The 12985-nt window shown below is 43.4% G+C and overlaps 1 protein-coding gene across 8 annotated transcripts in view; it reads left to right on the top strand.

Moving 5' to 3' along the window:
• LOC111601512 (rho GTPase-activating protein 100F) overlaps positions 1-9246 on the top strand; it is a 34715-nt gene extending 25469 nt beyond the window's left edge. For 2 of the 8 annotated variants that reach the window (XR_002751556.2, XR_003944143.1), the window contains 8 exons: positions 1143-1416; positions 1491-2587; positions 2652-3774; positions 3834-3913; positions 3977-4271; positions 4663-4920; positions 6506-6647; positions 6716-6796. Coding sequence is in view for 5 of the 8 variants with exons in the window: in XM_023318107.2 (XP_023173875.2) it covers positions 1143-1416; positions 1491-2587; positions 2652-3774; positions 3834-3913; positions 3977-4271; positions 4667-4920; positions 6506-6647; positions 6716-8385 (4935 nt within the window). In the remaining 3 variants the exon portion in view is untranslated. Of the gene's footprint in view, positions 1-1142; positions 1417-1490; positions 2588-2651; positions 3775-3833; positions 3914-3976; positions 4272-4662; positions 4921-6505; positions 6648-6715 lie in introns of all 8 variants that reach the window. The other 6 variants (XM_023318108.2, XM_023318110.2, XM_023318107.2 and 3 more) reach the window with 4 other exon arrangements.
• Positions 9247-12985: the final 3739 nt, after the last annotated feature.

Genomic DNA, 12985 nt, shown 5'->3' with positions numbered 1-12985 from the left:
GTCGCGGTCGCTATACTTGCGCTTATCGTAACCAAATATGTTGCGTATATAGGATGATATATCCGGCTGACATTCGCTATCATCAATAAAGTCATCCAAGTCCGAGTCGTAATCGGTTTCGTCTGCAGACTCTTGTTGCTTACTCTCCGCCTTTAGCTCGAGGACAATTTTTGAAATGCTGCCATCGTCGGCAACCGCTCGCCGGGCAGCTGCTGCCTTTAGGAACTCAGGTGTAGCTTCCAACACATAGTTTGTGCTGATAGCTGGCTTTTTCCTTAAAAGCTTAATATTGGAAATGGCTGTGTAGCTGCGATCCGCGCATATGGGGTTGGTCTTTTCCAATTTGGGTGTAACTGGGTTAACTGGCTGACTGTCCGCAATTGGCTTTTGCGGTTCAGGGGTGCAGACTTTCGCCTGAAGCTTACGCTCCTGCTGACGCCTGGCACGGTCCTCCAGCTCAAGCTTTTCGCGTGCTGTCAGCAATCGACTGGGTGTCTGCTTCTTCGCCACGGCCGGCATTTTAGTTGGCTCATGCTGGTTTTTCTCGGCGAGTTGGAGCAGCGCTTGAAAGTCCATTGGCGCTGCTGTTTGCGCACGCTTAATTTTGGGTTTAATTTCTTTATTCTTCAACTTGCGCTCCTCGTCCGGGTCATACGCTGCTTTGGTTGTACGACAGGTGCGTGATCCAGGAACTTTCTTGGCCTCCTTGCTCTGCTTAGATGCTGCCTTGGGCTTAGTTGCCTTGGTGGGGGCAGTGGGAAATGTAATTGTCGAAGGCGCCGTTGCCATGTATTTGCGGTAAAAGTCATTTGTTTCTGGCGAAACGAATCCATAGTCATTAAAATCTGGATCATCGGGCCCGTCCAAGTAGTCGCCACTCTTGAGGTGCTTCGGCACCCCATTGGACTCCGACTTTGTATCTTTCGACATTTTCTCTTAGCTGAAATTATATTATTCCACACGAAGATTTTTGACATTTGTTAACATGAACTAACTTTGATTTGATAGTAAAGTTTTATGTGTACATTGATTTGCTTTTTTCTACGAGCTATCTATCTGTAAGCTTCCATTGTGTTTCATCATATAGTAGTGAAGTGCCTTTTTAGTTTGAATCGAATTAAAAAACGAATTTGGTTATTCAGGTGGGCGACGAAATCCTGGCCGTCAATTTGGTTGATGTCACTCATATGTCGCTAGATGATGTCGTCATCATCATGTCAATTCCTCGGCGGCTGGTGCTCGCCATACGACAGAGGCGGGGCAATCGTGGAGCTGGATCACCGGGACCGCCAACACTGTCGCGACCAGAGCAGAAGCCGCCACCAGTGGTGGTCATCAAGCGTGATATCAGAGACGAGGACCTGGACGAAACAGATCGAATGCCGCGCCCGCGTTCATCACGTGAAAGACGTACAGGTAGTTTAAAGTGAGCGCCGTGTTTAAAATGCTAATCGGTGTTCCTTCTCTCTCTTCCCTTTATCCGCTTTTAGGTGACGGCCGTGAGATGACTGAGTCGCGCTCCAGGCTCGGCTTAGGCCTCAATAACTACAGTCCGCAGTCAGAGCAACTGGACATGTATTACAACACACGGGCTGGCGTTAACGCTATGGGTGAGCCCCCAAACTGGGGCTACAAGCCGCCGCCCCCACCATCCTCCGTAATTACGGAACAGCCCACCAAGGGACATGCCTTTGCGCCTTCGCACGCCTATTATCAAAACGCTGGCACACTGGAGAGCCTGGCGGAAAAGGTTCATGCATTTTATCCAGGCGCACCTGGCCAACCGCTTGGCCCTTCACGCCGCATGTCCACGGGCACAGGGAACGTGGGCTTGGCCCAGCAACATGCGCGGTTTCCGCGCTCTGGCTCAGATCAACATTTACCGCGAGTCGAATACGCGGATTATTCCAATTCATTGGGCCGCCACTCCCTGCTGCGATCCAGCTTAAAGCCCGGAACGGGCGCGCCAATGCCAGTTGGGGTTGGAGGTACGTTAGGTCGCTATGGGCGCTATGAGCAGCAACGAGGTGGTGTTCCAAAGTACGGACCACCAGCAGCGGGCGCACAGTCCCTCACCCGTCGCTCGCGACCCAACCTGGACTACTCCAGCGATACCGAAGCCACTATTGGACCTCGACCCAGTTACTACTACTACAACCGGCCCGCCATAGGCAGCATGCCACGTGGCGCAGGCGGCGTGGGCGGTAGTGGAGCTGCTGCAGCGGCGGCTGCTATGTTGGCCGGTGCCACAGATCTCAACAAATTCAACTCACTGCCAAGGGAACGACCTGGCGTTAGGTTACAGGGCATACGCGCGCGCATAGGAGATCGCATTATGGATGAGAACGATGGCAACATCTCGGCGCCCGAGTATGATGCGCGGCGTGGCCGTGACCTGCGCCAGCGCATTACGGCTAGCCCCGGGCCGTCGATCTTCACGGCGGACGAGTACCGTGCGTGGCTAAGGCGAGCGCCTAGTAGCTCTGCGATTGCAGAGCAGATGCGCATGACCAGGGATATGTTCGCTCAGCCGCGTTCACATCGCTTCTCCTGCAGTGCGGAGAACATCCACGATGCTCTGCGGAATGTAAGTCAATCGTAGAACCGCAGATGACAAAGTTCGCACTAATTCGGTGCATTTCCTTTTACAGACCGAGAGCATTTACTCCAGCAGAACGGGCATACTTGGCGCTGGCACACTAGACCGCAATCTGGGTCTAACACGACCGATATCAGCACTGCCCGTGCGTTCCATGTCCTCGCAGCACATAGGTGGCGCTGGCTCAATACGCTCACCCAGCATTCGGCGCATGCGTCAGCTTCTGGAGCTGTCTGCAGGCCCAGCTAGTCCTAGTGGCAGCATCATGAGTACGGCCGGCCATCAGAGTCCGGCGCCCACGCCCAGCGCAACAATGCCCCGTGCACATCGTCAGATCGACATCAATCCGGCTGAGTTTGCCAAGTACAAGCTGGACAAGCCCATTGTGGACATTGGCGGCGTCTCCGGCATGCTGTGGATACATTTGCTTGCGGGTCGTGGATTGCGTTCGACTCCAGAGCAGGGCGCACAGCTTGCAGCCGGTGGAGCACCACTCCCACAGACCAGAGATCTGTACTGCGTGATTGAGTGCGATCGCGTGCATAAGGCACGCACAGTGGTACGATCTGGAGACTTGCAGTTCGATTGGGACGAGTCCTTTGAACTGGACCTAGTGGGCAATAAGCAGTTGGACGTACTCGTCTACTCCTGGGATCCGCAGCACAGGCACAAGCTGTGCTATCGCGGGGCCATATCGCTGTCGGCGGTGTTGCGACAATCGCCGCTGCATCAGCTCGCGCTTAAAGTGGAGCCGCGTGGCACTGTCTACATCCGTATGCGGCACACAGATCCACTGGCGCTGTATAAGCGTCGCGGGCTACCCAGCTTGCGTACCGGCTATCCAACACTCTTTGGCGCCGATCTGGAGACGGTGGTCAACAGAGAGTCGAAGAACGCGCCCGGCTGTGCACCAGTGCCAATTGTTCTGCGACGCTGCGTTGAGGAGGTGGAACGGCGCGGCCTCGATATAATCGGGCTGTATCGCCTGTGCGGATCGGCAACCAAGAAGCGTTTGCTGCGCGAGGCCTTCGAGCGCAACAGCCGAGCTGTGGAATTGAGCCCGGAACACGTTCCTGATATTAATGTTATTACCGGCGTCCTCAAGGACTACCTCAGAGAGCTGCCCGAGCCGTTATTTACGCGCTGTCTTTTCCAGATGACGGTCGATGCCTTGGGTAAGGCTACTGAAAGCAAAACTATAATAATTCCTTGTCTAATCAATAACCATTCCCAGCTGTCTGCCTACCAGATGATCCTGAGGGAAATGCGAAACTCATGCTTAGCATACTTGACTGTTTGCCCAGGGCGAATAGGGTGAGTTGGATTGATCAGTCTGTTTCTGTTTCTTTTTTATAGTATGGTTACGATTTATTATAGGCCACCTTGGTGTTCCTGCTTGACCATTTGTCTCTGGTTGTGTCCAATGCGGAGCGCAATAAGATGTCTGCTCAGGCGCTGGCCACTGTGATGGGTCCCCCGCTGATGCTGCATTCGGCCAGTGCGCAACCTGGAGCTGATATTGATCATGCTCAGCCGATTGCGGTGCTCAAGTATCTGCTGCAGATCTGGCCGCAGCCGCAAACTCAGCAGGCGCAGCATCAGCAGCTGGCTCAGCACATGGGCGGCATGGCCACAGCTAGCAGCATGAGCAATATGGCAGGTGTTGCTTCAGGTAACGTAATCATTGTGTCAATTATGCAGTCCACACCATTGTCCATAGCCCAGTATCCGCCAACAAGACAGACACACTCCGACAAACACACACACACACTCACACAAACTGACAGTCGCGTGTTTTTACTAGTGGCACAATAAACACTTGCAACAGTTTCTTTCCGCTTTGAATGTGCAGCAGCAGCAACAGCCCCCGTTTGATCTTATTTCGTGACTCTTCAATCGCGGCACAGAAACCGTTTCCATTTCAATTGTCACGCACACACCAAATACATACATACACCCACACACACCAACACACATACAGAGCCACACACATGATCAGCCCCAGCCCCAAGCCACAAAATGATCGTTCACATTAATATTGATTAATACAGAGTCCTATGTAGACAGGTCGGCGCGGCGAGTCAACAGGGCAGCGTGGAAGCAAAGTCAGTGCGTTGCCAGTGGACAGACAGCAAATACTACTGCAGCAGCAGCAGCAGCTCATGGCGGCGGGCAACCTACTGCGCTCGTCCACTTCGGTAACCAACATACTCTCCCAAGGCCATCATCAGCTCTCAGCCACAGCCAACAGTCATCTGTATCAATCAGTAGTGGGTCAGTTAGCTCAATCGCATCGAGCCTTGCAACAAGCGGTGCAACAGGTAAACAAACAGATACAACAGTAACAACAGCTAACAAACAACAACAACAACTAACAGAACAGCTTTTTGGAAGTGAAACAAAGCAGTTGTCAGTACTAACAAATCTTTAACACTAACCATAAAACACAAAACATGCATTATATATATAAGAGTGTACATATATACATATATATATATATATATATATATATATGCATTGGCACACATACATATACAACGACACTCTGACAGCGACTTTAAGGATTACTCAAAGAACATTTCAATTTAGTTTAGCTGTTTCCATTTATTCTTGACAATGCTACTAGTCGTAGCTTTCTCTGTCTCTCTCTCTTTTTTAATGATTACTTATTTTGTTGACCACTCGGTTGTTCATATACAAACACACATAATATTCAAACTACTTAAACACACACAAACATACCAAATTTTCGAAAACTACTTTCTTGTTCTTCTAAGTCTTCCTGTTGACCGTTTGTAAACGCGTATCGCAATGTACAATATATATGTGTAAAAGCTGATCAGTTATATAATCTATATATATATATATATATATAGATTTATATATATATAATTGCATTCGCTATTGTTGATTTGATTTGTGCTTCTTATAAACAAAATATTAATTCAAGTAATTGTTTTGCCGTCAAATTTGATCGACGTTGTAATTGTGATATTTATATATATAACTCTTAATTATATTGATAATGATAATGATAATGATTATACTGTCAATGATGATGATTTGAGCGATGTGATAAATGTTAACGGCGTGTTAAGCATGATTGGCCCACTACTGGTAAAAATGTAACATAACGAATATACATATCTATGTTCTAGAATACCAATGCAACGTGTACATTCATAACATTTGTATCTATATTAACACTCGCCCACACATTCCATTGTACAAAGTTCATCTATCATCGCCCGTACTATAACGTTCCGTATAACTAATGCCCACTTCCCGCAAAACTCTTCAATGATTGTAGTCAATTCCAAGACAAGTTACCAACATAAAACTATCAATGAGCACAACAGAGTATTCAGGTTAATTTAATAATGAACTGTTTGCTAACTGCTCCTTCAGCATTCTGCTATCAAATGCAGGAGGAGCACATGGAATACTTTGATAAACAGTAGAAAAATTGATACCCACTTAAGTTCTGCTCCGTTAACTGCACATGTTTCAAGGCACCTTGTTTGCATGCCATCACCTGCCACTCGCCTTTAAGTTAATCCATTAATCAGAACATCTCAATAAGTTAAGATAATTGGTTTTCCATTGGCCGCATCCTGGGGCAGATCCCATGCTAATTCGTTTTTGTGAAGTGTATGTCTATTGTATGCCCACTGCCCACTGCCTACAGTCCACTGCCCACAGCCCACACACGCACTATCCACAATACATGATATCAAGAAATTCAAAATTATTTCCACATAACGCACTCAGACCCCAGATACAGGCCCCAAGGTATACACACACAGTATGGCGTTCGTCCACTCCCAATATTAGATGAGATGTTTTGCCAATGCAATAATCCATGGCACGTATTGTGTTTGCTTTCATTTTTGTCATCTCTTTCAGCCCTATCAATTGGGGGGCTCAGCGGTCTCAGCAATTCCCGACCAATCGCCACTGCCACTTCCAGGCACACCCTCCCCAGGCAGTAGCTCAGCATCGACGGGCTCCGGCTCCGGCTCGGGGTCGGGGTCGGGATCGGGCAAGAGTAAGTAGAGCCAATGGCGAAAGAATTGTCTTAACTAATGTCGACTGATTCATTCTGCATTCATTTAGGCACTGATACCATCAAACGTGGTGCCTCGCCCGCATCTGTCAAGCAAGTGAAAATAGTAGACACCCTCAGCCCGTACTCCGTCGTGCAGAAGAAGCCCCCACTACAAAAGGATGCGCCTATAGAAGAAATTACGCCACCAGAGGCTAACGCAGGCCCCATTACCTCGACAAGCCGCAAAGGCGTCGACTTCTACGAACCGCACAACTCGCAATCCAAGAGCTCGGCAAGTGATGACCACTACACATCTAAATTCAGCAGCAGTACTTTGGACTCCAAGAAGAACAGCTACGGCAGCAGCTACACGCCCAGCAAGAGCTCAAATGCCAGCAGCAGCAATCTCAGCACTAACGATGACTACAAAGTCATACGCAACAAGACAAGCGCCACATCGAGCTCTAGCTCATCTCAGGCAACAGTGCTGAGTGCTGGATCAACGGCAACGTCGGCGCCCACAACCTCCTCGGATGACTCTGATGACCTGGTTTCGTACAAGTCGTCGGCTTCTACCAACGCGCTGCTGGCCCAGTCTCAGGCGATGACCACCAGCCAGTTGATGTCCAAATACTTGAAGCGCGAGCCACGTGTGCAATTTACACCGATCAAGTCGCCGGAGTCGCCTTCACCGCCCGGCGGCGATGGACTGCCAAAGGGCACCTATCAGCTGGTCACGCCCAGCTCCAGTACCAGCTGCTTGGCGAAGCCCAGTGCCACCACTGGAGCGATTAGCAAGTATACGACATCGACATCATCGCCCAGTTCAGCGGACACCAGCACAAATCCAACGAGCAGTAACAAGTTGTCGTCGCCGTCGCGGCTGGCCAAGGATGGCAAGTCGGGTGGCGCGGTAAGTAGCTCCTCTTCCCTGGTGTCGAGCGGCAGGCGGCTGTTTGACAGCCTTGCTTCGTCGTCATCCTCGGAAACGGAGACAAAGACTTACATAGGCGGCACCACAGTTGCCAGCGCTGTCAGCACCACCACAACTTACACGAACGATTCCAGAAACGTAGCCACCAACAATAGCAATAAAACAGCTTCCGGCTCAGAGCACAGAAGTTTTGGTAGCGCATTATTCGGCAGTAGCGCCATAGGCAATGGCAATGGCAATGGCAATGGCCACGGCCTTGGCGCCCACTCTAGCAACAGCCCCTTTGCCAGCACCAACGGCAATGCCAACAGCAGTAGCAATCACAGTGCCATGAATCTGTATGGAACACTGCCCAAGAATGGGACTGCAAACGGCAGTAGTGCCGGTGCCACCCTCTTCGGGTCTAGCGCCAGTGCCAGCTCCTCGTATCATTCGGGCAGTGGAACAGCTAGCAGTAGTGGGGTTAGTTCCATGACTGGCTCCACCAACAGCTATGATTTCTATACAAGCAGCGGCTCAGGTGGCAGCAGCAGCAGCTCACGTCCCTTTACCAATGGTGGCAACAACTATCACACACTAGGCACTTACCGCGCTCAGTACGCAGCCACCAATCCCTTCCTTGATGCCTTTGATGAGAAGCCCAGCAGCAATGGGGGCAATAATGGTCATAATAGCCATCATGTTGCCGACAATAAGCTTGCAACGAGCTCCGATAAGAGCCATCAGCGTGCCTCGATGGTGGCCGCCTTCCAGTCATCGGGCGACTCGAAAAATGGTAGCGATGAGTACGATGATCTCAAGTGAGTGGCACGTGGCGTACGTTGGGCTTGCGTGAGTGGGGGCAGCTAGTTTGCCGTGCTACAGGGGACTTAAAAGCGAAAAACGATATCAACGACTTTAACGATATCAAATGCTGAAATTCTTCTTTGGAGTATTTACAGTTTACAGTTTACAAATTTACAAAAATACAAAGAAATTGTGCGAAAATATAAATAGAATATAAATCGATAAACAATAATTCAAAGCTATACTAAAAATCGAACAATTAAAAGAACAGCTAAAGTTAAACGAATTTTAATATCACATCAATTTATAATGGCAATCCACAAGGACAAAGACAGCAGGAAAACTGGTTTAAATAATTACGCGAAATTAAGAAAACAAACAACAAGATGGCTGCCAAGCTTTAAGTGTTCGTCTGTGTGTTTGTGTGTGTGTGTATGTGTGTGTGTGTGTTGAGTGTTGCATGTGTGTTGTATGTCTGCAACATACTAAAAAGCTTTGCCTTAGCAGCATTTATATATTCGTTGGCAGCCATTTTGATATCGAGGGCATGTAACCTTTACGAACAGTATTCGAACAAAAGCTAGACCCGCTGAAAAAGCAAAAATACAAAATAAAATAAACGAAACGCAAAGTATACATTATATGTGTAATAAGAAATTTAAACCACAAATCTTAACAGCTAAACAAAAGGTTGAGCGCGCATTTAATTTTTCCTTCAAACATATATTGAAAATCTAAAGATTTGCTGAAAACATAAATACATATTTTTGCAGCAATTCGAGGCGAAAATACATTAAATATTCGAAACATTCGAATAGCCGATTTTCTCCCTAAGAAACCTCTTTACAACTTCTAGCTTCGTTTAAAGTGACCAAAACTCTTAACTATTAAAGATGATAATATTTCGTAAATATATTGGATACATTTTCGAACAATATATTTGCCTAAGCCTCTTATACATACACTCAAAGCAAGCATCTCTATACACATATGAACATATGAATATGTGTATATATACTACATCAAGTACTAAGTTCACATACATGCTTACGTGAGTATATATACATATGTACATATATACACAAAGGTTATGAAGAGTACTACCAGATGGTTTTCTACACTTACATAGATGCTTACCTCTCCGTTTCTGTTCGTTCACTCATTGAGACAAATACTTACACACACACATAACACATACCATATACCACATACCACATACATGAATACATGAATTTATTGACAAATCGATGTGCTTAGTTTTTTGTATGAAACAAAGTCTGATATACACACTAATATACAAGAATACGGTATTAAGCATTCTTAAACATTAATATACAAGTATATATATACATATATATATATATTAATATATACATACATATACAGTGACAAAACTAAAACACGCTTTGCGACTACGACAAAAGAAGAGTCTACAAATTTTACAGCCATTTTGTTTGAATACTTTAGTAACAGCTTTTTATAAACAAGTATATATGTACTTATATATAAGTATGCATAACTAACTGGAAACTATAATAAACTAATTATATATTATTAATATTTAAATCTAATAACAATCTCCTATTAAACTGTAAATACCCACAATGTACTTTAAAACTTATGTGCTTTGGTGTCAGTCGATTGGCAGATCGATAAGATCGATAAGAATACTATAATATTAGTCAGCTAGTCAGCTAGTCAGTTAGCCAGTCAATGTTTGTCAGTTCTTATAGTTAGTTTCTAGGACTAGGCTTAGTAGCGTACTTAAGTTAGGCTTTTGCTATCAACACGTAGTGCAACAAAGTGAAATATTATTTGATTTTATATATGTATATGTTAGAAAGCCAGGGAGCATCGAAAGCAATAAATATTTAACATATACCCACAATTTAGAGACACCGAATACAAAAAGAATGAAGAATATTTAACACCAAAAACCGAAGCAAACCTAGAAACATAATAAATGTGTGTTAGTCAATATATATATATATATATATATATTTATATATATATATTATGTATGTATGTACCGGGTAGACAAACCTAAGTTAGAATTACCTAATGAAACACTAGCATAATCATTCGTCTTCATCAAAGTACAACTTTCTAGCACCAACAACAACAACCGCAGCAAGCAAGAGTCGTATATATATATACAATTTCAACTCAGATTTGAATTCGCATCAATAACCAAATCATAAACGAAATATAATTAACGAGTATAGCCAAAACAGTGCATTATTTGATATTAAACAAGTTTTTATGGATGACAAAATGCATTCAGGTTTTAAATAGCTAATTATTCGGTTAATTGTTGTCACATTTATTTTATACGAGGCTAGATGAAAAACCAAAAAATTTTAAGTGTTATATACATAAAAATCTATCAAACCAAAGAGTTGAAAACAACAAGAACAAACCTTAACCTAGTTGATGCTATAATTAATTTTTTATATACGAGTATAGTAAATTGTTGGTTATTATACATATACATATACATATACATATATATATATAAATAGCGCGTAGTGTTTTTAAAAGCAACAACTAAGCTGATAACAATTTGTCAACATTTGCTAAATGTTCATTTGTTGGGGTCCAAAACCATTTCCATTGGGGGTCTGCATGAAATTTGTTTTCTGTTTTCTGGCTGTTTCTCTGTTATTCAAGTGCTTTCGTATCTTGAGCATAATTGTTAAGCTTGAAGCCCTTTCAAAGTCATTTACTTCGATTAATTCAGCAAAGCTTTAATGGATGCCTATAGATTCATATTCATATTCAAAGGGAAACAGAAGAACATTTCAATTGTTTTGCAAATTGTTATGGCTTCTTAGTTAGCTGAGCTTTAGATAAGATACCAGGAGTTGCTAGTGGGCCTAGTTAGTGTTTAGTAAATTGTGGTCGTAGTGATGTTGAAGGTGGTACAGGTGGTGGCGCTGGTGGTGGTGGTGGTGCTGTTGAGATGTTGGCTGTTATGTGTGGGCTCCAACTGCTTCTTGCGTGAGTGTTTAGTATTTGGGATCGGTCTGTGGCTTGCACTTGCTTGACAATTGAATATATGTGTACTTCTACAAAAATATGTTATGAAATATATCACTGTGTCATATCGTACATTTATACAGCAGTAAAGCATACCAAGTGGCAAGTAACAAGCGATAAAATGTTAGAACAAAAGTATTTAAATTAAGAAAACCCAAAAAAAAAAAAAAAATAAGCAAAAAGAAAATAAATTATAACTAAATGAATAGCAGCAAAGCAGCAACTACATATAGTTAAATAAACTGAAATGATTGGCAAGCAACCACAACAACAAATTGTATATGCATTTAATTTAGCCTAAACAATTAAACAAACAATATATAATAAAAATAACTATAATGATAACAATAAGCGTTAGCTGAATAAATACAAAGCAAATATGTTAAAGGCATTTAGTGAGCAAATATGAATTGATGAAAACTATTACACAGGCGCCACTTGAAATGAATGTTAGTTACAACAGCAACAAAAAAACGAACTAATTTATTGAAATGTATTGCACAATATTGTACACTTATAAATATTAGTAAACCAAAAGTAACTAAAACTTAATAGAAACGAATAGGAAGGCAGTTGCGCTAGCGAAATATATATTGTAGTTAATATACACATATATACACACATATATATATATATATTTAGTTCCCAGCCATGTTTTTATTTTCGTTTTACTTGAATATGTGCCCCACATTATTGTTTCCAAGATCCAACAGTTTTATTGAAATTTCCTACTCACACAAACACAGCTCAGTTGAATTAGTTGATTAGTAAATAAACCTAAGCGGAATATGTGTGTGAATTTATATGTAATCTGTATTGAATGTGTGCCTAAAGCTATACCTTTTTTTTTTGAATACTAGGGCAATTTCGTCGAACTTCGAAAATGCCCTCTAGGAAATAGTTGGGGATAAACTTTCAATGATTCGCAGCACTTGCGCGTGCAGACGATTTCTGTTGTCGAACTTAACAAGCAAATGGAGACCAAATGCTCAGGGCTTAGCGAGTTATTATTAACATAATATACAAATGGAAAACAAAATAAAAAGGCAACCACGTATTTAAGAACTAATTGTATGTAACACTTCATGAGCATGCTCCATTAACTCAACAAATTACAAATCACTTCAGTTGCAAATGAAATGCTATCTATCGTCAAGATATACCCACAAACAACAAAAACGAAATGAACAAGAACAATCCAGCAAACAAATTTACAAATCCAAGCAATCAATTTTGTTACAAAGACTGAATGAGAAACCAACAACAACAACAAAAACAAAAGATATGTCCCCAAGTCAGGGGACCTCTTTCATATCAAATGGCAAACATTTTTCAAAAAATCCCCAAATAAAAAGCTCCAAATTGAAATCTTTAAAAATGTAAATTTTGATCTTCATTTGTAAACCTTTACTAGCAAATCCAGTCCATAATCCAAATTTAATCCTTTACGAAAGTCCTTAACAAATAGTCAAATATAGCGAAATTACTTCAAATATTACCACCAGAATTTTTGCTACATAACGAACTAAATATACATATAAATAAAATGCAATAAGAACAAATAGTTTACAAACTATAG

Source organism: Drosophila hydei, unplaced genomic scaffold (genome assembly GCF_003285905.1).
Source record: "Drosophila hydei strain 15085-1641.00,03,60 unplaced genomic scaffold, DhydRS2 tig00000063-arrow-pilon, whole genome shotgun sequence".
In the NCBI taxonomy this organism is placed as follows: domain Eukaryota; kingdom Metazoa; phylum Arthropoda; class Insecta; order Diptera; family Drosophilidae; genus Drosophila; species Drosophila hydei.
The sequence above is the reverse complement of the archived record's forward strand: the minus strand, read 5'-3'. Positions and strand labels throughout refer to the sequence as shown.